Source organism: Petaurus breviceps, unplaced genomic scaffold (genome assembly GCF_028583685.1).
Source record: "Petaurus breviceps papuanus isolate PSGF00001 unplaced genomic scaffold, PetGlider_PUasm1.0 207, whole genome shotgun sequence".
Classification (NCBI taxonomy): Eukaryota; Metazoa; Chordata; class Mammalia; order Diprotodontia; family Petauridae; genus Petaurus; species Petaurus breviceps.
Window position 1 is genome coordinate 35,755,032 of NW_027185850.1, and position 26,109 is coordinate 35,781,140.

The 26,109-nt window shown below is 41.6% G+C and overlaps 1 protein-coding gene across 5 annotated transcripts in view; it reads right to left on the reverse strand.

The window, feature by feature from the left end:
* LOC138165103 (volume-regulated anion channel subunit LRRC8B-like) overlaps window positions 1-26,109 on the reverse strand; it is a 97,121-nt gene that overhangs the window by 14,615 nt on the left and 56,397 nt on the right. For 3 of the 5 annotated variants that reach the window (XM_069093272.1, XM_069093274.1, XM_069093273.1), the window contains exons 2-5: window positions 22,541-22,597; window positions 19,816-19,885; window positions 8,166-8,267; window positions 79-2,249 (exon numbers count right to left, since the gene is read on the reverse strand). In XM_069093272.1, coding sequence (XP_068949373.1) covers window positions 79-2,223 — 2,145 coding nt within the window. In that variant the 5' untranslated portion in view covers window positions 2,224-2,249; window positions 8,166-8,267; window positions 19,816-19,885; window positions 22,541-22,597. The remainder of the gene's footprint in view (window positions 1-78; window positions 2,250-8,165; window positions 8,268-19,815; window positions 19,886-22,540; window positions 22,598-26,109) is intronic. The other 2 variants (XM_069093276.1, XM_069093275.1) reach the window with 1 other exon arrangement.

Here is a 26,109-nt window from a genome sequence, read left to right on the forward strand (position 1 = left end):
TGGTCTTACAAGGACACTGGTTAAGTGGTGGAAAATAATGCCAGAACGCTGGGAAAAGGAGTGAGCCAAGCCACTTACATAGTTGTCTGTCACTGCAAAATACAGCAGGTTGGTCAGGAACTGGATCTCCTCGGGGATGAAGGTGAGGTTGTTGTAGCTGAGGTCCAGGTGGGTCAGTTTGGTGCAGAGGAAGAGCTGCAGCGGCATGTTCTCGATCTTGTTGTGGTCCAGGTACAACTGCTCCAGGTTGGCGAGGGTGCCGATCTGGGCGGGAATGTAGGCGATGTGGTTGTGCCACAGCTTTAAGCAGGAAAGGTTCTGGAGATGCTGGAAGCTGATAATCTCTTCGATGGTTTTGAGATTGTTTTCTTTCAAGTTTAATTCGTGCAGATGGATGAGGCTGAAGATGGAGTGAGGAATGCGCTCCAAGTCACAGTTGATGAGTTCCAGACTTTTCAGATTTATCATCTTTTTTAAATTATTCAACACCACCAGCTTGTTTCCCTCATTGTCAAGGGACAATTTCTGCAGCGCAGGCAGCGTGTCGGTGATCACCTGGGGGATGCGGGACAGAGTACTCTTTAGGTAAAGTGTCCTCAGGCTCTTGAGGTCCTGAAAGCCCTGGGAGGGGCTCTGTACTGGGCTCAACGGGCTCAAGGTGTCAGATATTATGTAGCCGGAGAGATAAAGTTCCTTGAGGTTTTTAAGGTGAAATATCCAACGCGGAATCTTCCCCCTCTCTGTAAATTTCAGGCGCAGTATTTTCAAATTGTCTTCCAAAAAGTTCAGCGCGGGGCGGTCCACCAGGAGGGAGGAATGGTAGAGGTTGAGCTCTTTGAGGTTGACCAGCGTGGAGATGGAGGGCGGCAGCTTGACCTCGGGGATCAGCTCCAGGGTGAGCACCTCGATCTCGGTCAGCTCGAAGATGTTGTCGGGGAGCCCGCTCAGCATGAACAGATGGAGTTCCACCTTGTCCTGGGCGTTCCGCACCAGCTTGTTTTTCAGCTTCTCCATCGTCCATTCGTTATTGAGGTTGATCTGTTTCAGCTTGTTCTCACTCACTTCCGAGAGAAAGATGGAGAAGCGCTTGGAGTAGAGAGGGTCGTATTGGTCTGCCAGGTGAAGGATGAAGGCGAAGTCATTCTTGACATCGGGGATGTCGCTGTAGTTGCTTTTCTCTCGCAACGCCTCGAAGGAATATTCCTTGAGGGAACTCCTCAGCATCCACCACAGGCTGTATGAGGACGTGAGACCGTAGAAGATAACCATGATCACGTAAAAGGAAGCGAGTACCTGGAATATCTCCGCTAAGGCATAGACGCAGTGGTAGCGCTTATAGCCCGTGAAGGCCTGCATGTCAATGATGCAGTCGATTTCTAGGGTGATATAGGTCAAAAAATACGGGACATAAGCTATGATGATGATGAATAAAATGACTTTGATAATGATCTGCCTCATGTACACTCTATAGATGACGTCCTTCTGTTCCACGTGAAGTCGGAACCTTTTTACTTTTTCAAAGATGGCTTTCGCCTGCTCCCCTTCTTTTTTGTCCAGGACGCTGGAGGTTGGGCTTTCGAGACCTGACTCCATGCTTGCCTGCCCGACCAGTAACGACTGCTTGCTAGTATTGATGTTTGCAGCTAAGCCAGAGGTTGAAAAGAGACCCCTGGACTTTCTGAGCGGGACACTCACAGACTGTTCAGCTACGGTTTCCGAAAGGGCGCGAGTGGTCCAGGGAGAGTCGAAGCACTTATGAAGGATGGAGACGAAATGCTCAATTCTGGAACTGGTGCTGGGGTAGTGAAGCCAGAAATTACTGCACGCGGCAAAAATGAGGGTGTGCAGGAGCACCAGGTAAGGGAAAAACTTGGCGAACCAATGGAGCTGCTTCTCGTAGCACACGGCATCAATGTAGGAGTACTGCTGCCTGTGAAGGTCGTTCTGGATCCGGATCGGCGGCGTCACTTGGGACAGGGAGCTCGAGGGGGTGCTGTTGAGTTTAAGCACATCCAAAGGCACTACACAACGATTGTTGAATTCTACTTTACAGGGAAGACAGCACAAGATTTTGGTATCAGCAAGCTGAAGAGCTCCAGACAACACCGCAACCAGCAGCATGATTAGGGTGAGATAGTACCAGAAGACGTCCCACCATGGTTTCAGTATGTGACAGGAGGACTGGGCGTCTGCTATGTATTTGAGCTCTGATAGTGAGAGCATGGCGTTCACTTGGAAGGAGACAGCAACTGGAAAAGAAGAGCAAAGGAAAATCAGCGCAGCAGGGATCTCCATCGCTTCCAACCACATGAGGTAATCATGGACCTCCATAACTAGCTATAGACAGCCCTTTAAGGTCCACAGGGCACTTCACAAAGATCATCTCGCTTGGTGCTCACGACAAACTGGTCTGCAGGTGCTATAATTATTCCCATTTTTGAGATGGAGAAACTGAGGTTGAATGACACAAGGTTAGGATATGTCAGAAGCTCAAGTCTTTCTGGCTCCAAATCCACCAGTCTATCCACTGGGCCACCTAGCTGCCATAATGATAATTGATGATAATAATAATAATAGCATTTATATAGTGTTTTAAAGTTTTAAAAAAGTGCTCCAAAATATTATCACCTTTTATCTTCATAACAAATTTGGGAGAGAGGTGCTATTACCCCCCCCCATTTTGCAGATGAGGAAACTGAGGCAGGCAGAAATGAATTAAATGACCTGCCCAGGGTCACACAGCTAGTAAATGTTTTGAGGATGGATTTGAACTTAGGTCTTCCTGACCAGGGCCAGAGCACTCTGTTCACTGTATCACCTACCCCTCTCCTCCTCTTCTTTTCAGTTTTTTTTTTTCCAGTAACGTCTGACTCTTCTTGGCAGAGATACTAGAGTAGTTTGCCATTTCCTTCTCCAGCTCATTTTACTGATGAGGAAACTGAGGCAAACAGGGTTAAATGACTTGCCCAGGGTCACACAGCTAGGAAGTATCTGAGGTCAAATTTGAACTCTACCCACTGTATTATCTAACTGTTATTATCAATCCCCTATGTCACCTACCTGCCTCTAAATATAATCTTTACATCCCAAAAGGAGATGATGGGATAGCTAAACAAGTTTTTTATTAAATACATCACCTTTTTAAGAAGGAATAAGTTGAAGGCAGGTGGATGGGTTGACTAGCCAAACCACTTGCCTGGTTTTTACTGGGACTCTCTCAAGGCTGTCCTAGGCAGGTCAAGTCCTCTAGAAGGAAGAGGCCAGACTTGGCTTGGGGACCTTGGGAGAGAGCCTTCTTCTTACATGACCAGATCCACACCTGAGCCTCTGGGCAAGGAGGAAAGGGGTGGCACTTGATAACGGACCCTTTACCCTCACCAAATTCTATTCACAGTTGAGCTTCTAAAGAAACACAGGCCAAACTTTTTTTTTTAATTAACAGTAGGTACGTTGTTCTCAGAACATTTCCAGTCTATTTTCTTTTCCTTGAGGAGTCTGAATAAAATCCTCAGAATTTGGGGTGTGTTATCCCCCATGAGCCTGACCTTTACTCAACCCAGTGGATCTCCTCTGCCACACACAGCCCTGTGGAGCAGCAATTCTCAAGCTGGGGCCCAGGGACAAAGTCCATAGAAAGAATTCAGGGGGGTCTGTGAACTTGGATGGGAAAAAATTACAATCTTATTTCATTACAATCGGTTTCTTTGACAATCCTGTATATTTTATTTTATATATTTAAAAACATTTTTCACAGAAGGGGGGCCATGGGCTTCACCAGGTTGTCAAAAGACATCCAGGCCACAAAACTATTAAGAATTCTAGCTCTAGAAAGCTTCCTCCCAGCTTATCAATCCACTTAGCACATGGTCTCATTTAAACTCTACTTAGGGAATACATCACAGTTCTATTCTCCTCTGAGCAAGTGATCTTTGAACATTCTGGTTCCACGTCAAACTTCAGAGTCTTTGAAAGCTTGGAAATAACAGGGTCAGCCACCAGAAGGGATGGAAAAGAGTGACCTGCCCTGAACAAATGGCTGCACTCTGAGAAATGTCTCTCATGCACAAAATTGTCTGCAGCTTTGAAGATGAGACCACTGCTTCTGAGTCACAGATTTTGACAAATGATTAAGTGCTTGGCATAGCTGTTATTTAAGTGGTGTTTTCTCTTTAGGAAAACAAACTGGATTTTCCAGCCCAAAGTTAGAAAGTTATTTGTTCAATACAGAGAAGAAAATGCTCCTCCCCCTTGTTCTCCCTTGCACTCATTACTAGCTCTTCCAGAATCATTCATTCCTCAAGGCTAAAGACCACCACTCACTGGCATGTGGAAAGATCAGTAAAGTGGAACATGGGATGCCCAACATCTAAGTCTACACATGCAGCCCCAAACTGACCGCAGTCCCACAGAGTGGGTCAGTGAAAGATGTAGGTTTGGTAAGAACTCCCATCACAACTGTGTTCTCAGAGGATGGGTGGTTAGGGAGGGGTTGAGATTTGCACCGCAGGAAGGCACATCCCCACGGATGAGATCTGAAATCCCCTGGAGTCCTGGACTGCTACCAATGATGTCGGGCTAAAATTGCACTAACATTTTGTTTTTCTGTCTTCACAGATACTGAGGGCTCTTGGATGAGGTTTAAAATGTACAAAAGAATAAAGGAGAAGCAATGCCCCAAACTGGTATTAGCCTATGGTAATACTGCCAGGAAGGCAAAAGCCTGCAACGAGGTAAGGCTTGTGAAAACAAGAAAAACATAAAGGGAACCAAGAAGAGGAGAAGTGAAAAGACCAATGGCCAGAGAAAACAGCATGCAGCATAGACAGAGAAAACAGAAGGCCAACTCTTATATTGCTTGATCTTCCAAATGGGACAAGGAGGAAATGAAACAAGTATGTCTATGTGCTAGGCACTGGGCTAAGATCTCTACAATTATTATCTCATTTGGTCCTCATAATGACTTTGGGGGGTAGACACTATTATTATCCCCATTTTACAGAGAAGACAGCTGAGTTAGAGAGAATGTTAAATGAATTGCCCAGGGTCATACAGTTAGCAAGAGTCTAAGGCTGGATTTGAACTTGTCTTCTTGATTCTAGGTCTAGTGTTCTATAATTATTAACATGAAATTGAAGCTTAAAATGGGAGAAAAGAGGGTGTCCAGCCACTTTAAAAATGCCCAAATGTCTAATAATAGGTGGCATTTCTATTGGACTTTAAGGTTTGCATAGCTGTATATGTGTGCGTGTGTATACATACCCCCACCCCCCCAACACACACACACACATTCACACACATTTCCTGCTGGATATACAAAGAAAAACATGAAATAGTCTCTGATCCCCAAAGTACTTATCTTCATTTGGGAGGCATCAGCATATACACATATAAGTACATACAAAGGAAATACAAAGCCATTTTAGTGGGTGGAGAGTGCCAACAACTAGAGAGGTCAGGAAAGGCTTCCCATAGAAGGTGGCACCTGAAAGGAGCCAGGAATGGTGGGAGATGATGGTAAGCAAAGGAGAGTCCCCCAGGCCCTAGGGACAGCCTTTACAAAGGTACGGAAGTGGGAGATGGAGCTCCCACTTCTGTGCAGCATGCATGCCCATGTTTGTACCCGTGCGCGCGCACACACACACACACACACACACACACACACACACACACGGCATCCTCAGCTTTATAAGACTTTTGGGATACCCTATATGACCTTACTGAATGTCAAACCCAAATGACTCGGTAAAGATGGGAAAGACATCTTTAAGGGTTTGAAGGACCGTCTCCTAGAAGAGAGGTTAGATTTATTCTGCTTGGTTTTACACCATAGAATGGAGTGCAATGGGCAGCAGATGTTGCTTGTCCTTCATTCTTTAAGAGGCCCATGTAACATGTAAATGAACCTACTTGCTTCTCCCACATGGAAGCCCATCTCCTACTTGCCTGGGTCTTGGCGGCTTTCTTTCCTCTAGGTCACCTTCATCTCTGACCATCCCTGGTTTCCTTCAGGCTCATTCAGATACCCCCTCCTAGAGGAAGCCTTTCCTGACCTCTCCAACTCTTAGCACTCTTCACCCACTGAAATGACTTTGTATTTCTTCTCTGTGCACATGCTGACACCTCCCAGAGGAAAGCAAGATCCTTGAAGACGGTGGACTTTGTTTTTGTTACCCAGTGCCTAGCACAGTTTTGCCAAGTGCTTGATAACAGGTGCCCAGTAAATACCTATGGAGTTGAGGGAAACCTTTCTACCTGAGTTATCTAAGTCTGGTAGAGCTGGCTGCCTTTAGGGGGTTTCTGTGCAGTTGAGGTTTTCAAACCAACATTGGGTTATCACTGGATGGGATGGACAAACAGCCCATCGTAGACCCTTCCAACTCCATAATTGTGCACTGTATCCTGCAAATGGGACAAAACAAAACCAACTGGAATATGCCATCATATGGTATTTGGAGAATATGGTAATTTGGAGAAAATTAGAGAGAATGGGAAAGATGTAGTTTTGCCATTCAAGGAATGTCAAAGGAAGAGAGATAAGATTCCAGAAATTTTAGAATGGTAGTTCTAATATTCATTTCTGGAAAAAATTCTACAAGGAAACAGAATTAAGTTGACTAGGAACATGACATGCCAAATGAATACCACTGGCCCCTACTCTAATATCCCATACTTATGGCATGGAGGTAACCTAAAAAAAAAGGGAAAAGGAGAGTCCAGAAACTTGAGAGTGGTAATCTTGAGATCTGCCTCTAGAAAATTCCAGAAGATGCTGGAACAAACTGATTAGAAGATACCATGCTGTGACTTTTCAAAGCATGAAGTCTCAGTCTGAGATTCTAGAAGGCTTTGCCAATGGAATTTCAGCGAGGAAGGTTCTTAGTACTTTATGACCTAGAACAGACTGCGTGTCTACTATCTAAGGAGCAGTCTAGCCATATTTAGAGAGGTTAGCTGCAAAGAGATGGCTTTTTATTTTGGCCATGCAACTCTTGAAGGTCAATGATGGTTTGTGATCCTTTACTGAGGGACAGAGGATCCCTATTTTCAATTCTTCAAGGATGGGTGATTTTGGAAATGTGGGTAATTCTCCTGCTGACCCTGATCAAAACTACAAGTAGCCTGGTAGATTGTAAGAATGACAGAGATGCAGGGCACTTGATTTAAACAAGGCCTAGGAAAATGTCATGGTTTCTTTGTGGGAAAAGATGGAGAAATGTAGGGAAGAGAAGGCAAGGCAAGAAGAATTTCTTTATTACCTGTGGTGTTAAGTACTTTGCAAATATTATCTCGTTTGTAAAAAGCACAATGTAGACTGGATGAAAATGCAATCAGCTGGATCTGCTGCTGCTTTACTCGAAAGAGGGCTGCTTAATGGACTGATATAAGTCTGGAGGGCTGTGGAGTTCTAGGGCTCTTGTCTTGTTTATCATTTTGTTGGATGAATCACATTAACCAAATTTGCAGACGAAACAATGCTAGGAGTGGTAATGAATACAGTAAAAGAGAAAATGAGTATTTAAAAACTTGGGCAAGCTTGAACAAGCCCAGAACAACAAGATGGATTTCAACAGGGATAAATCAAAAGGCCTGCATGAATTCTTTAAGTACAAGATGGAAAGGCCTGAACTGGACATGGGAAAGAAGCCTCTATGATTTAACTGAGTCCACATAAGCTGGCCGTGTGATGTACAAAAGCTGATGCAATTCTAGAAAACAAAACAGAAGCGGAATGTTCAGGAAAAGGGAGCATACACTCTACATTGGTCGGGCCACAACTGGAGATGGGCATCCACTTTTCAAGAGGGTCACTGACAAACTAGAGTGCATACAAAAGGAGGACCCCAATGGGACTTAGAGGATTCCCAAAGACATCCTCCGTGAAATGATTGAGGAAACCAGGGTTTGGTGTGGAGATAACAGAGCTGTCTAAGCATCTGAAAGGCTGTTATGTAGAAGGAACCGCAGGCTTATTCTGTATTGAAGTGCAGAGGGTACAAGTCAAAAGGGAATGACATCTCTAAAAGAAACCAAATAGCTTTAATACTGATGATGGCATATACCACATATTAACTGTTCAATAGTGATTTTACTAAGTGTCCTCATACATTATTGGAGTATAGGACAGCACAGATGGAAATGGACAGAGTTTCAATAGTTATACTTACTATAATGGTAAAAGGGAGAAAAGCAGGTGGACTACTCTTCAGTCAGGAGGTCTACACCTTTTGAAGTTTCTTAGGCACACCATCTCTGCCTTTGTCTTCATTCTAGATGGAAAAAAATAGAGACACCTTGAAGTGGTGACAATTGGAACAAATTTATCATTTTTATTGCAAGGCATCCCCTGCAAGCCAGGTTGTAGAGAAGAGAAGTTCTTCTAGTTTCATTTCATCTATACATGACACACCTTTTGGGAAAGTTGTTTCTCCAGAGACTTTGCCTGACTTCCATTGCACACCCATAATCAATGTTTTCACATGCAAGGTCAATTTCACTTCAGGATCCTAACATTCTATACATGAGCTTTCTGCTTATGTCAACAGTGATCATTTTCCCCCCAACCCCCCATTCATTCCCAAGTAAATTACTTGACCCACACTAGTTTTTGAATATGTGATCAATCCATACAATCTGAGGCCCTCCTATGGGGCACATGCATTAAAATCCATCACCCAGGGAATTCCTAATTCACCAGAAATCCTTGGCCTTGAGTATTTAACCAAGCACTTCTTCCTTCAGTCTGGCTTCTGACATGGAGGAGACATTACTAATTGGAAAAGCCTCCTGGAGAAACTTTTTCAGATTCAGAAAATGGAAGCAGGGACCAACTTCTGCTCAATGGATAAAGATGTTACTATCACTTCTTGTGTAAGGGAGCCCTTAATTTTTTTTAATCAGTCACTAGGTCAAGAAAGAGTTTCTAGACCCCTAAATATAATTTTTATATTGTCTGATTCAATTAAACAAGTACTTATACTATAAAGCTATTTTGAAAAAGGCACCAACCATGCTATGAGCTGAGGGCTGAGTTAATAGGGATCTCTGATTATGTCTGGTCCATTCCAAATGGGAAGGAAAATTCCAAACATTGATATGGCAGTGGCCTATGGACATTTGTAGACAGAGCGCTGAATCTGGTTAGATCTGGCCTCAGATCCTACTAGCTTGTATGACCCTGGGAAAGTCATGTAATCTCTGTCTGCCTCAGTTTTTTCGCCTGTAAAACGGGAAATAATAACAGCACCTACTTTCCAGGGTTGTTGTGAGGATTAAATGAGAGGATTTTGTGAAGTGCTATGTAAACCTTAAAGCATTGTATGAAAGTTAACTACTGCCCCCACCACCATTACGTTCAATAAAGTACTCAGTGTCATTTAGACTTAAGTTGAGAGACATCTCCATTCTAAATGTTCATACAGGCCTTTTGTGCCCAACCTGTGGCAGAGCTTTCCAAGCTTATGTTGGTCTTATTAGACACATTTGGACACACTGTCCATTGACCTTGACATAGTGATACCATTTTGGCCCTCTTCAATTATGAAGGACAACAACTGGTATCATTTAGAGGTAAGAGGATAGATTTTCTGCCCAAACCTGATGTCTAAAGTGAAGAGTTTTATAATGCAATGATTGTTTTCTCTCTTTAACACTAACTTGTGCATTTTCTCTCTCCCAATCTACTAATTGCCAGACTAGGAGTGTCTAGAAAGCAGAAAGTCCATTTTCCTGCCTTCCCTCAACCCCATCTAAACCCCAGGGGCCAAGGGAGCTGGCCTATAACTTGATCAAACGTTTTTTTTCTTTTGTGTGGCCATCAGGATTAAGTGACTTGCCCAGGGTCACAGAGATACTAAGCATCAAATGTCTGAGGTCACATTTGAACTCAGGTCCTGCTGACTCCAGGGTTGGTGCTCTACCAACCTACCACCTAGCTGCCCCGATGAAGCATTTTTTAAAGGTAACTTTAGCAATTCATATTAGCTTTTCATATTTGTAAACATTTCAAAGACTTAAAAGTGACAGTCATATCATTTCAAGCAATAATACCACAAAGTCCTACCCCTGGATAATGTAAACAGAAATATGTTAAACCTTTTCTCTTCGTTGGACAGAAATGAAAATAGCTCCTCTTCCTAACAGCATGAACAAGTCAATAAATTTGAGAGCAGAGCTCTCTACTTAAACTAACCACCCAGTGCCATCCTTGAATGAAAGCTAGATCATAGGACAGTACTGAACGGACAACAGCAGCTAAGGGCCCTCACAGAAGCTGACATTAGCAAGCTCTTGTACTCAGTTATCCTGACCCTGTCAGCCTCAGTTCTGTGGTCTTCAGGTAGGACACAAGACTTCCCAGTCACCTCCCAGGCTGACAGAAGGCTGTAAAGATTAGATATTATCTAGAAAGCACTTCAAGAGTTGGTCCAGAAGTCAATATATGAATGTATATACCAAAATAATACTAATGCTCAATTAAAAAACTTTATTAAGCCCTTTGTAGGCACTTAATAACTTTATTGATCGCAAAACTTTCAAGAAACTCAAAGCCCTTTGCAGTGAGGCTAGCTAGGAAATTTTCAGGCCATTAAAAAATATTGATTTTCTTTAAGTTATATAATTGAGGGAAAAAAAGAAATCAACCTAGGCAGACCATGTCAGAATTAACTAGCTGGAATTGATTGCTAGAATTAACATCACCTAGTTGACTTTGAGATCTTTAGGTCATATTTTTTTAGACTTAGAACAAAAAGCACCTCCTTGAAAAGGTGAAAGAATTAGACCTGCCTGGTTTTTTTTCCTCCCAAAGAGAAGCAAGAGAGCTCTTTTAAATGAATCTTTGTAATGAGCTGTGTTTATCTGTCTATCTGCACCCCCACAGAGACTGCCTTGGGGCTGATGATGTTTCCTTTGGGAACAGACTATTGCTTCAGTATGGTCAGCTGGATTCTGATAATTCCCTTGGTTGAGAATGACTGAGCCAATGTTAGAATTCAATTCAATTCAACAAGTATTTATGAAGTGACTTCTATGTATGATGCTGAGGACTGAGAATACAAGGACAGAAGGAAAAAAGTCTTTGTTCTCAAAGAGCTTACATTCTACTGGGGAGGGAGGAAGAGAAACAATATTTACATGGATTAACGATAATGATAGCTAGCATTTATATAGCATTTTAAAGTTTGCAAAGCACTTTATAAACATTACTTTAAATAAATAAAATAAACATAATCTAATTTGAGGAGGCAGAGTTCACTAAAAACCATGGGAGAATCTTTCAGAGGTGTTGGCATCTGCATTGAATCCTTAAGAAATCTAAAAATTCTAAGAGATGGCACATTCCAGATGTGGCAGGCACAGCCTAGGCAAAGGTCCTGAGGTGGTAGATGGGAGAATCTGCTACAGAGCTGGCAGAGTTTGGGGAAAAGCAGTTTGGCCATATTGGTTGCACTATTGAATTTGGAATAAGGAGTTGTGTGAAATCAATATGGAAAATAAGGCTGGAGCCAGGTTGGAACAAAGAGTTTTTGTACCTTTTCCTAGAGGTGAGAGGGTCAGTAAATATTGTTCTTAAACAGAGGAGCGATGACATCAGACCAGGGCTTGAGGAGATGGATTTTGACAGCTATGTAGAGGACAACTGGAGAAGTCAGGCAGGCAATAAATATTTATTAAGTACCTACTATGCATCAGGCCCTGTGCTAAGCACTTAGGACACAAATACAAATAAAAAAATAATACTTCCTGCCCTCAAGATGCTTATAATCTGAGGGGAGTGAGACAATACACAAAAAGAAACTGAAAAGGGGGAGGGAAAGAAGGTCCCTGAGGTCTCTGGGGGCATGTTGAAGTCCAAAGAAGTCCTAAAGCAGTGGAACTGGTGGGAAAAGGGGAGAAGATTGGGTTAAGACCCTTCTTTAAACAGAGGACCTGGAACCCATGGCCCTGCCTATCAGTCAGAGTAGCAGAAGGCACTGATGAGCTGTGAGTACAAACAGAAGATGAAGAACCAGAACAGATGCAACATGGAGTCTGGTGAGATCGCTACTGGAATAGTTCAGGTAATTATACTTTTATGGCTTGTGGCCTCGTTTGCAGCCTTTTCATAGAGCAATAATATTTAGGAGCAGCTATTGCTAATAGTCTCCTGTTCAGGTATCAACTATGGGAAGTTTTACTTTCTATTCATAGAAAGCAAGACTAAAATTTTCTAGGTTTTGGTCCTACAAGGATGACTAACCATAAATTCTAACATTCAGATAAACTAAGTGAACAGAACCATGAACTGACCTCATTTCACTGCCTGTGAGAATGACCACAGAAATAGATACACTTAGACACTAACAGTGCTGACTGCTACAGAGGATGCACTTCAGACATGGGCACCCTCCTTGGGCACATGGGAAACTTCGGAATCTGGTATAATGTAGCCTTGGAGGGATTCATTAAGGCAAATAGACTATGACTTTAAAATTCTTCTTTTAAAAATGGTGAGTGGCAAAAGTTCTAGTCACAAGTAATGCTTTAGCAACAGAAAAACGATATGGGCATGGGGGACACTCAATTCACGTGTTTCCCCTAGAGGGGATCATGTTTGGAACAAACAGCCCACAGAGTTTTAAGGAAGGAAAAAAACTGGTCAGGGCATTCACCATTTCCCTAATTAACACAGGAGTAGTAACACACCTCTGACTATCTGAGACCACTACCAAGAACCAAAGAATGGGATGAAAATGACAGCTTTACTCCAGCTACAGCCTCTCATTCTCTTGCTGAAATCATCTATACAAGGTGCTATGGATTCCACAACTATGCACCACCCCAAATAAATCAACATCATCTATATAAAAACCAGGTTGTTTTATTACTCTGAAAACCCTCCTCAAGACCACTGTCATGGGGCTGTGGTCCTCACAAGAGGGAAGAGATGTTGGTTATGACATGCTTGAATGGTATTAGCTATCATTTCATGGAATTAGTTTAAATAAAAAACAATGCCCAATCATACGCATGTATGGAGTGTGTGGCAAAGACATTTTGGAATGGGAACAGTTATTGCACATTGAGTTCCATAAAGGAGACCAAAGATAATTAGTGCATAAATCTAAAGTCTTATGTCTTATTTGCTCTTTGCTTTCTTCAATATATTTGCTTGAAATATATACTTTCTCCAAAACATGATTCTCTCTCTCTCTCTCTTTCTCCCTCTCCCACCCCAACACAACCTACACTAATAAGAGGGGAAAATGAGCTCCTAAAAACTGGTGATATTCTCAAATGATCTTAATGAGATCACACTGTAAACTGATCTGCCAGGGAACAGGATAGGAACAAAAAACCCCGGGGGATGCAATCTGAGCAGTGACTTTCTCCAAGCTTTCCTTTCACCAGGTGTTCCGTGTTAAATGTGTGTGTGTGTATGTGTGTGTGTGTGTATTAAAATAAACTCCTACATCTGAACTCCCATTGACATGATCCTTTATCGACCATTGCACAAGATACAGCAAAAACCCAATGTAAATCTCCCCAAGGTTCTATAGGATTTTAGCCAAATAAAGTGTTCCACATATGCAGTCATGTGTAGAGTGCACCTCTCTCATTAAAATAAAGGAAAAGTGTAAAAATGCTGTCATCCTTGTGACTCAACAACCATGTGTAATGGGAATGCAAATTTGGAAGATCTTCCCTGCCCCTAGGCTAAAGTGCACCTGAAGCCTGGGGTGGGAGGCTTGTTTTTCAGTAGATACTTTTTGATTGGCCAGTGGGTCCAAAAGGTTGTTATATTCTCTGAGCCAGGAGAAGGCTATATAAGCCCTGATGTGAGGCTTTGTTTTGGGGGCTCACTTTGAGAAGTGTTCTGTGATTTGATATAGATTCTGGGAAGCCGTTGTCCAGGGCCCCCCCGGTTTTGAAAAACCCAGATGTTGATTGGGTATGGATGTAATGGTTGGACAGTTTGGAAATCTGTCTACTTGATCTGTTTCTGTCTTGATAATTCTGCCTGTATACTTTGAAGTTCGGGGTGCTGACCTTTCCTCCTGAACAAGGTAAACGATATATGTCTGACTGATTAAAGTAAGCTTGTTAACCCATTTTGAGTTGCTTTCCTTTAACAAAGCAGATCCAGGAATCTGTGTTGGCAGCCACCCTGGGGACGCTGGGGTGCTTGCCGCTACACCATGGCATAACAGGTTTTCTACTCCTGGAGGAAAAAGAATTTGGATGTTGTATTTCATGTGTTATGCCCATTAATACAGGTGGCCTTAGTAGGTAAGAGTGTTGGACTTTGGAATCAGGAAGACCTAAGTTCAAGTCCTAACAGTAGATACTTATTAGCTGTGTAACCCTGAACAAGTCACTTAACTTCTGCCTGCCTCAATTTCCACAACTGTAAAATGGGAAAAATTCTAGCTGTGTGACCCTGAACAAGTCACTGAACCTCTGCCTGCCTCAGTTTCCTCATTGGAATTTACCTTCTAGGTTTGTTGTGAGGATCAAATGAGATATTATATTGGAAAGACTTTACAAACCTTGAAAGCTTTCCATAAATGCTGGCTATTATTATTAGATTATATAGTATGCTCTCTACTTTCTCAGTGTAGAACCACTATTTTACCACAGAATTCCACAATTCTTCAGAATTAAGATTTTATTTAGAATTTAATACTGTGAAGAGCAGGGATTTTGTTGGTTTGGACACTCCCTTTCACCAATACAGATCATCTCCTGCTAGGGGCTTGGTAAAAGGTTTTCAAGAGTCAGCTTGGCTGAAAGTTTCCTATTCCTGAAGATGACCTGGCAATGAGCTCCTCTGACCTTTGTTAGGTCCTTGGACCACAGAGATATAATCTCTTGCCAGGCCCTTACTCAAGGCTTTTTGAACTTGGCACAGACTGTCAAGGCCTTGTGCTCTTCTTCTGACATAGACTTTGAGGTGCCAAGGCTTTCTTCTAAGTCATGATTGGGCATCAACCCGGATCTTCTGTAAAGTCTCCAAGATTTTAATATTTAAAAGGATGTCCACCCCAGCTGGATCTGATGCTAGATAACAAATCTTAGAGACCTCTGTAGTCTATCTGATGCTTGTTTCTCATTCCAGCGCTAGTTGGAGAGTATTCCAAAAATACCCTTTTCTGATCTTGCTGCAGTTATTTAGTTCCATGTTTTTAAGGCACTCCCCCCTCCTTCCCAGCTCCCAACAATATCTTAGCAAGCCACCAGGATTCAGTCCAAATCAGATCTTGATTGTGAATATATGAATGTACTAAATCAGATCAAAGAAACAATGTGAAGCGAAAGGGGTTTTGTGGTCTTAATCCTATTCCCTTTACTTTTTGTCTTCATTATAAAGCCATAAAAGCTTTTCAAAGTAACATGAATGCATTTGGCAGTCTCACCCCTCCTCTTTCAAACCAGAATAACAACAATAAAGCAAGGCATATTTATGTCCCAGTAATCTGTACTTTACAGTAAAAACTCTCTAAAATAATCAAAGAAAAAATACACAAATATGAACTACAAGTATTTATATTCATAAGATCCCAAGAGCTTAGGGCAACTTCAAAGATCATTTAAGTCTCGGACCCTGGTCTCTAGTCAAGGCTTCAGCAAAACAATTCGAGGTAGGTAGCATAATGGTTACAGTGCTGGACTTCTGAGTCAGGAAGACCTGAGTGTGACCCTGCCCTCAGACACTTACTTGTTTGACCCTAGGCAAAGTCACTCAACCACTCTGTATGCACATCAGTCTCCTCATCTGTAAAATGGGGGAGTTGGACTCAATGACCTTTAAGTCCCATCCAACTCTAAAACTATGAACCATCAAAAGCTGTTTACTCTCATCTAAGGTTCTTAAAAGATTTAAAAGTAAGAAGCTTACTATCAAGAACTCTTCTCGTATCACCTTATTACATTTCTCTAGACCATTCCCTTAGCCCCATCCCTCAATAGATCTTTCCTCTTTTCAATAAATCTACAAGTATTCTGAAATCCATGCAATCTTCTTCCCCTCCTTCTTGCTATGATGTCTCTACCCATCTCTCAGTTATTCTCTAACCTTTCTCCATGACTTCTGGATTTGGATGATGGCTTTTCCTCACCACCTCATCCATCCCTTGATCCCTGTCCTTGATGGACCCAAAGTTTTCACATCAATAACCCTGCTCATATCCTACCAGAAAGCTCAAATCTAACCACCTCCTTTTCCCATCTTTCTTCAGCAATTCAGACGTGATCATATCTATCTTAAAGTTCACCCTCTCACCTCCAAGATCCAGAATGCTGAGATGTCACTCTTCAAATGCAATCTTCTCACAGTTTCTTCTCTCCCACATTCTTGCCTTAAGCTTGCTCACTCTTTACCCTTTCCAGCCTAATCTCATACTCTGGTCTCTATCCCAGCTGGCTTACCTTTTGACCTCGGAATGCATAGAGGGCTTTCCCATCTTTATATATTATTGCATATTGTTCTTTACCTTTGGTTCCCCCTAGTCCCCTAAATTACTACCCATCCTTCAAAGCTCAAGCCACATGCTGACTAGCTACTCTATAAAGTCCAAAGCCTACTTCCACTGAGATAAAGGCATCTACCAAACTTATGGCCTTTTGGGCAGAAGGATGGCATGACTGGAGTGGTATATTCAGTGGGTTGGAATTGGAACAGACTGAAGGCAAGAGGACCAAACAGGAAGCCAACAACAGAAGAGCAGAGTTCCTGTGTTTGATAAGCCTCGAGTTCAAAATTTTCCTTACATCCCATCCAAATTCTCTCCTGAAGAAAATGAATCACAATCCTTCCTGTTCAGTATTTTGTGGAGACGGAGAGCAACAGCAAGTATTCTCTCAATAGACTTTCATTTTCTTAAATGTCATTACTCAGTTATCCTTGAGGAACTTATTTCTCATCTCTGCTAAAGACCCTTCTTGTGGCATGGATGGGACTCCAGTTTTTCAAAGGTTTATAAAAGCAAAATACACATTCTTTTTTTCAGTTCAGATTAAGTAAGACCAGAAAGAAAGTGACAAATATGTATCCATCCCCTGAGGCCAAACTCAGATAGGAGCATCAGGATAGAGGTGATCATCAGATAATAAAAGGACCAGGGGCAATTCATTTCACTTGCATGGGCCTCTGTTTCTTCATTTCTAAAATAAGGGGTTTGTAACAGATGAGCAATGCAGCCCCTTCAAGCTCTAAATCTATGGTCCTATGAATTTTTTAAAATCATAATTCATGAAAATCATCTACTAAGATATAGAAGTATTGTTATTTGTAATCACAGAGAGAGTACACACACCTGTAAAATTATAGTTCCTTTAAAATGGAATTATTTTCTTATGCAGATATTAGAATTAATATACTAATTAATTTGCAAATACAGGCCTATTAGTTATTCCAGATAAGCTATGTACCCAGAGACAATACATTGGCTCGATGTGTGAATTAACCAATGACCTGCCCAAGTATTGCCTATAAAATTTAGTCTTAGGAACTGGCGATGATCCCAACCTTCTGGAAATAAAGTCTGTCCTAAAATACATTTCATAAGATATGTACAAGCCTGAGTCATATTTGAATTTTACTATTAGAAGCATGGTCACGATTTCAAAAAAATAGAAATAATCAAGCTGCGCACAGTTATAGAGAAAACCCTAGAAGCTTTCCAAGGTCTGTTGGGTATTTGCAGGCCTTCTTAGGAGTTGTATATTTGAAATAAGATGCTCCCAGAGCTCGGAGTCAAATCAGGCTTTTGATGCCCAATATTTTTCATAAGCTGTTGGCACTTGAACACAATTTTCCAAAATGTTTGAAGCCAATGTATAAATCATTCATCATAATAAACTATAAACTTTTGTAACAGAATTAAAGGAAAGATTCATCTTTCAAAACTCTAAAAGCAAAATAATGCTTTAAAGAAGTAAATCTAAATGACCCAGGATTTGTACCTTTTCCACACTGTCCTCTACAGCTGGGGGAAAGCAAACCAATAGTTCTCAGACAAAGAGCAATGCCCTTAAATCATGAGTCATGATGATGGGAGAGTTGGTTCAGGCCCTTCTGACGTTTTAAGTTTCCCAGCATTTTAAAATCTTTTAAAGCAAGTTTTCAAATGGAATGACTTTTTATAAAGTAAGGTCATATAGCTGACTTCTTTATTGAAACCTAAGTAGATGATTTTTTAAAAAAGCAATTGGGGTTAAGTAACTTGCTCAAGGTTACAGGGCCAGTTATTTCTGGGTGTGGTGCTGAGTGTCTGAGCCTGGATTTGATCCCCAGGTCATCCCGACGCTGGGGCTGGTGCTCTTACTCGCTGTGCTACCTGGCTGCTCCGAGATGATTTTTTTTAATCCCAAGAGGTTTATTCAAAATCTCTTCAAAACAGCAATAACAACTATTAACTAACAGTAATAACTGAATGGTAAAAAAAAAAAAAAAACAAATACAACTAATCAGTGACTTTGTATACCATGAATTCTTTCAAATATCATAAGCCAGTCCTTACACTAAGATTACAGAATATTAAAGTAGCAAGGATACACACACACCACAAAGTAGAATGTAAGAGAGGTAACAAAGAAGTATAGCAGGTGAGGGTAACCAAAGATTGTGTGTGCATGTGTGTGTGTGTGTATGTGTTGGGGAGGAGCTGAGAAGTCAATATCAAGGAAGTTTTCAGGAAAAAGGCAGCATTTTAGCTGTGTCCTGAAGGATTATTTCAACAGGCAGGGACAATAGAGAGACTATCATAAGTTAGGGCACAGCTAGAACAGGGCACTGAGGCAGGAAAGCAAAATGTGATCATGGAATTTTAAGTAATCTAGTTTGGCAATTGTGTGCCAAAAGACTTACTATTTTAGGTAATAACCACCATCATCATAACTGACTTTTATACAGTACTTTACACATATATAAGCAATATGGAGAGGCTGGTTGTAGCCAGACTGAGCATATCCTTTAATGCCAGGATAAAGAATTTATACTTTATTTGGTGATAATTAAGAGGTAAGGTTATCTGCTTGGAAAGCAAATTTGGAGGTTCAACAAGAATGGAAAAGATCTGGAACAGTCACTGTGAAGAACGCATTACAGAGTCTATAAGAACAAAAGCTTGTTTGAACAACAGTCAGGGCCCAGGGGAGACCAAGACAAATTTTCAGACAATCAGTTTCAGGGCAGCTAGGTGCAGTGAATAGAGTATCAGCCCTGGAGTCAGGAGGACCTGAGTTCAAATGTGACCTCAGACACTTAACACTTACTACCTGTGTGACCCTGGACAAGTCATTGAACCCCAATTACCCTGCCTTCCCCCCTCCAAAAAGACAAAAAAAAGAACCAGTGTCATGACAGAGTTACAGAGTTGAAAGGCACGATCATTTAGAACAATATCTGTGAATGAGTTGCCTCTATAATATTCAACAACAAGTCCCCCAGTTTGTTCTTGAAGATCTCCATGGAGGGGATACCCACCATCATCTGAAACCTACTATTCCACTTCTGGACAGCTCAAAAATCCTTACACTGAATCAAAATCTATCACTCGGTCAAACTTCTACCCTCTCTGGCTCCTAGGTCTTCCTTCTGGAGCAAATTAGGATATAATCCTCCCACATGACAGTCCTTTAAATACTTGAAAACCATGACTAGATTCCCCTAAAGAACTTTATTCTCTAGGCTGAACAAAAAAAGGAATAATTCCTGACCCTAAAGAGCTTATATTCTGGCCAGGAAAACACATACACTTATAAGTTGATATTAAAAATATACAAAGTAAATATAAGATTTTTTTCACTCATATAGATGATGGTGCTTCAGCTGACCTTTGAAGGAGGCCAGGGATTCTAAGATCTGGAGATGAGGAGGTAGTGTATTCCAGACATGAAGGACAACCTGTGAAAGGACATGGAGAAAGAAGATAAAATATACACTAGTGACAGCAAGCAGGTCAATGTGGTTACACTGTAGAATGTATGAAGGGTATATCATAAAATTTGGAAAGGCAAGCAAAAGTCAGTTGGGAGAGACTTTTGAATGTCAAGCAAACACATTTTTATTTGATCTGAAGAGCCAATGGGGGCCAGTGGATCTTCTCGAGCAAGAGAAGAACATGATCTGATATGTGCTTTAAGAATATCATGTGGCCAACTATGCAAAGAATGGATTGGAGAGAGGAGAGGATGGAGGAAAGGGGACCAATCAGGAAGCCATCATGATAATCTAAGTGAGGTATTCCAAGGGCCTGAAGTAGGGTGGTGGTTGTGTGAGCACAAAAAAGGAGAAAGATGTGAGGGATGTTGTGAAGAAATGAGACGACTTGACAACTAATTAGATGAAAGGGTTGAGGAGTGTGAGTTGAGGATAATTCCAAGGTTACAAACCTAGAAGATCAGAAGAATGGTGCTGCCTTCAACAGAAACAGGAAAGCAGGAAAGAGGGATGAATTTGGGAGAGAAATATGTGGAGCTATTTTGGACAGAGTGAGTTTGAGATGCCTGGATAACATCCAGTTGGCAAAATCCAATAGGCAATTGATGGGGTAGAACTGAAGCTCAGAAGAGATTGGGCCCAGATACACAGCTCTTTGGGGAACATCTGCACAGAAGTGGTAGTCAGATCAATGGAAACTGATGAGATTGCCATCAATTGAGAGAGTGTAGACAGAGAAGAGGTCCCAGGACAAAGCTATGGGATGTGCCGACAGTTAGTGGGCCTTAGCTGGATAATGTTAAAGCAAAGGAAACTGGGAAGGACTGGTAAGAAAAGCAGGAAGAAAATCAAGAAAGCAGTGCTGAAAAAACCCAGGAAGGAGAGAAAAGCCAGGAGGGTTATGTGGCCAACAGTGTCAGATGCTAGAGAGTTAAAAAAAAAGAATGAGGATGGAGAACAGGTCATTTGATTTGGGAACTATTCTATTGGTAACTTTGGAGAGAGATTTTTCAATTGATTTATGAGGTTAGATACAGTTTAGCAAAGGGCTGAGGAGAGGAAATGGAAACAGTGTATATGCCTTTCTTCCTGGTTTTAAAGTGAGGGAGTAGAGATGGGATGGTATCTGGAGAGGATGGCAGGTAGGATCAAGTGCTTTTTTTTTTTTAATGGGGGGGGGGCGGAGACCTGGTTGGTGTGCTTGCAGAGAAGGAGCCAACAGATAAGGAAAAACTGGGTCTCATCTTCCCCATTAGATTATAAAGTCAAGGAAGCCAAGGACATGCTGATCCTTGTGTCTCTCTCCAAGTATCTGCCGACCTCCCGGCTAAACTAACACCTGCTTTTTGCTGTATTTGTGTGCTCATACGAGTGGGGGTGAAGCATACATTTGTATTTCCTTGTTCTTTTTCATGGTCAGTGAGTACGGGGAAGTTAGATAGCAAGTAACTACGTAGGAACATTAACAGAACATTCCCGAACCTGCCGTATATTCAGGAGGCTTCCTCCTAGGCAGACAGTGAGCCTGAGATTACAGAACGGGCCAATGAGTTCGATCTAAAACAAAAAAAGGATGACTTCATCCATCTCAAAAGGCGGGGGGGCGGGGGTATTTTGGAAGGGAAAACAGAATTTCTCTTCTGGTTCACAAGAGATCCTGACACTGGGATGTCGGACTTCTGACCCACAGAAGATATTGAGTGAAGCTACATCTGGGGAACTTGGGCGAGGCAGACTTGGAAAGTTTATCTACCTTGACGTAGTTTTCCTGTATATGCACATCTAATTACCTTACCAGGCCATTCCATTTCTAATTTGTTTTTGCAAATAAAATATAGCAACACATTTCTTATGATCTTGAGTGTGTGGTCTCAGGGGATAGGCGAGGATAGAGATACTCCAACTGAGTACAGACTTGCAGGGGGCAGTGGTGGCAGAAGGGGGGAGCTATTGGGTTTGTCAGCTCTCTGAACTCAAGAAGCTAAGCAGACCCAGGGACCACAAGTTTCAGGAGCTCAGACTCCTCAAACTGGGGTTTGGCAGTAACGGCGAATTTGGGAAAAAAAAGTGAAAGGCAGATGGCCTTAGAGTCCCCTCAATGATAAGCTGTGGATTCCTTGAGTAAAGGGGAATACTGTATCTTTGTAACTTCAAGCCTAATAGGCTGCCTTCTATACAAAAGATACTTATTAAAAATATCTGTTGAATTTAAAGAAATCTCAGAAAGTTGTCTTTCTTTAGGCAAGGCCTAAGGGGCAAGACTAGATCCCTCCCAAAAGGCTTTTTAGTTTGCATTTCCTTATTTGCATGTGCCTAATCTTCTGCTATTAAAAGGTTTCTTTGACCCTACTGGGGTCCAGTTATTGATCAGAGACATATAGGAAACCAGTAGACAAGATATAAACTGGGAAAAGTCAGTGACTGATTTTTATATGTTGGAAACTCTGGAACCCTAGAGACTCTACTGGGGGGTGAAGCTAGTAATGGATTACTCCAGCAGGTAGGCAAAATTGGGGGACCTGTGAGAAACAAAGTTCTGGTGTAAGTCTGGGGCTCAAGAACAAGGAATACAATTTCCCTTTCCCTCACTGGGATCCAAGTTCAGTCTGCTGGACTTACCCTCTGAATGTCGTTCAGCTAGAACCTCAACAATTACAGTTTCTGCTGGAGGAATTCCTAAAGAGAAATCAGAGGCATGTTGTTATATTTTCTGTATGCAGTACAAATATCAAACACAATCTATTTATCTGCCTATACAACAGCTTTAATTGTGATAAATTCATAAACATGTACAAGTGTCGGATTTTAAATTTCCACTATTTCTAAAGAGCTCACTACCTCATTCTATTTTTAAAAAAAAGCTTTTGAAATGATATGAAGGGTGTTTCCCTAAATAAGAAATCATTGAATATACTATGCTAATCTAATTCTGTAGGAATTTTGAAGGTTTTATCCTCAAAAAAGTTGAAATAAGACTACATTATTCATGTAGAACATTACAACTAATAAAGTATGCATTATGCTCCTGAGGCCCAATCCATTCTGAAACTGCAGGGTCCAGCTGCTGTGCTCTCAGACATTTACCCCTATCCACAGGGACATTTTGCTGGGAATATATGCATAATGAAGGCTTTCTCATGGTGTTGATAACCCATCATCCCAGCTTCCGGATATTACTCTCCAATGGCAGAAACAGTGAAATGTGGCTCCATTTTCCAATTAAGGTTAATATTATACCATGTGGCCTAATTTTAAAATGTCTTGTTGGTGCCTTTTGTCTGTACATCATTGTCATTAGGAGGAAATCTGCTCTCCACCCCACCCTTCACACACAGACAGACTAAACTTCCCCCTTACTCCATAAGATAAAAATAATTAAGGAGAAATATCTGATACAGTAACCACATCTGTCTGTATAACATTCGGCCCCAGTTACTACCCTGCTTGCTTTAGCTTTGAAGAATATAAATGCCAGCTATATGCAACCCACTTTCAAAAAGCCACAGCAAATCATCACCCCTCTCTTCTTCCCCTCACCAGTGACACACATAAAGTAAAAAGAAAGGAAAATTGAAAAGTCTGCAGATACTTGTGGTCACACAAGAATGAGAAAAGAATACAGCGGTCCCAACAGAATCAGTTGCCTATACAGTCTGCCAGAATGACTATTCTGTTGCCTGAATGCAATACGTTGGAGTCAAGACTGCAGAAAAACTGACTTTAGCCAATTCACCAAAAGAAATTAGGCGAGGGAGGGAGAGTTTGTTTTGTTCAGGGCTAAGAGGCAATATCCCAAATGACTAACTAATATTTATACTGGAGGATCTGTAACTGATGATCAGAATGCCACCCTTTTCAACATATTACCTGTTGTTTTCAAGTTGCCAAATGACACCCCAAGGAGAATAGCAATGCTTTGCATTAGCTAAGGATAAGAAGGCCACAGGAGGCTAATCTGCTTTTGAGTAGAACACCAGGCCCAGGTATCTTCATCGGGAGAGCTGAGAGATCTGCCTTTGACACCTGCACCTGCTTTTTTCTCACTGGCTGAGATCCTATGAACTGACAAAACCTCCTGAAACCCAGCTCCACATCTTGGAGAAGGTTCTCCAATACTAAGCATCTGTCTTTTAGTTTAAGTTTGGGAAATCTTGCAAGACGGAGGGCTAGAAGGCCCACGAGAATGCCAAAGAGGTCTGAATGCCAAGTGAATGGATGGGTCTCTCCCCTCCATCTCTTCTGTCTGGTGTAGAATGAACAATCACCTAGAGTTCACAAGCTCTTCTGGGTTAACCAAGGGGGCTAACCAACTTACAGGGCCATTTACTGGCCTTTAAAGGTTTGCACAGTGTTTTCTAGGAAATAATCTTCATGGATAAATAACAAAAAGATTCCCATAGTAGCTCTATTAGATTGTTAGAATGAAGAGTTGAACTTTGAGTGGAAAAAAAACTTGGCTTAGTAGAGGAATTTTCTTTGCTGGAAGTTCCCTCTACCAATAAAATCAGAGGTCTAGTTAAAAAAAAAATTACCTGTCATGATGATGAAATAAGGTGAGTCTCTAAGCTGTAAAACTTAAGAGTTCACTAGAAATGTCCACCTCTCTTATTAGTGGGTAAGCTGACTGCCTGCTCTAGGCCAGGGTCTTGTACACCACAGCTATTTGCCAGCTACTCATAACTAATTAAAGGCAGTTTTGTTGTTTGCTTAGACTGCATGGGTTTTTAACCTGAGGTCCATGAACTTTTTTTTTTTTGCTTTTTGGAGGGAAAAAGGCAGAGCAATTGGGGTTAAACGACTTGCCCAAGGTCACACAGCTAGTAAGTATTAAGATTTGAACTCAGGTCCTCCTGACTTCAGGGACGGTGCTCTATTTACTGTACCACCTAGCCACCCTGTCCATGAACTTTTAAAAAAATGTTTTGATAACAATATTTCAACACTTGGCTTCCCATATAATCTTATTTTATTTTATGTAATTGAAAATGTTATTCTGAAAAGGAGTCCATAGCCTTCACCAGACTGCCAACAGGGTCCATGAAACAGAAAGCACAAAAGTTAAGAACCCACAGCTTAGAGATGTTTGTTCTTATTCCCTTCCAAAACTCTACAGGAGTAGGATAAAGGTGTAGTTAAGACCCTAAAGGAAGGCAAAAGAAAGGAAACTTGGTGTGGTTGCCAAGGTGCTAAGGGGCCAAGAGGGACAATGACAGCTGATGACCCACCCTTCCCCCCCATACCCAAAAGAGCAGTTTGTTACATCAGTCCATAGGGGAGTTATTAGTGAAGACAAAGAAAAAGACTGAGGGTCTTATTTTCAGCAAGTATGGAGAGCACAGTGGATTCTGTAGGTATCTGCACTATGTGATGCTAGTGTTTCTGATATGGTCAAGTAACTCATGGATATCAGTGCATTGATGTGATTCAATGGAAAGAACATGGAATTTGGAGTTGGAAGATCTGAGTACTCCAGATCTCCCATGTAATGCTTGTGTGATCTTTGGCCAATCACTTAAGTTCTGAGGTTATAACTGCTGTGAGAAGCCCATTCCCTCACCTAACAAAAGAGGAGCTTGGACTAGATGACCTCTAACATACTTCTATAAGTCTATGATACTGTGACTCTCCCCCCGTAAGAGACTGTGATGAGGCTCAAGGATCGGCCCTTGCGTCTGAAGATTGCGAGGGAAAGTGAAGAATTCCTTAGGTGAAAACCAAAGGGAAGCAGGAAGCGTTTCAATGTGAAAATGAGAAGAGATAGAAGGGAATCCTGACCTGTGTGAAATGGGGTGAGTGTGTGTGTGTGTGTGTTTGTGTGTGTGTGCACACATAGGCATGTGTGTGTATACACACAGGTGCCCACACACATCATAGTATGTACTGGTTTAAATAAGAAAAAGAAAAGCCTTAAAGAAGAAATAAGAAAAGATGCCCAGGATCAGAAACTATGGGGAGCAGTTTTTCACTCAACAATTATTTTGCCTTTGTTTCCTGTCAGGAAGAATGATCTTTGAACTGGAAAGTTAAAAATGACTAATAGGCAGCTGAAACTCAAACTAAGTAGGGAGATGGTAAGAGAGCACTCAGTTGCCATAGTAAGGAAGCACTTAGTTGCCCCTGATGAGTTCTGAAGTCTCCAGATGCAAATAAAATTACATCCTTTGGTATTAAAAGAACTGGTGGAGAGA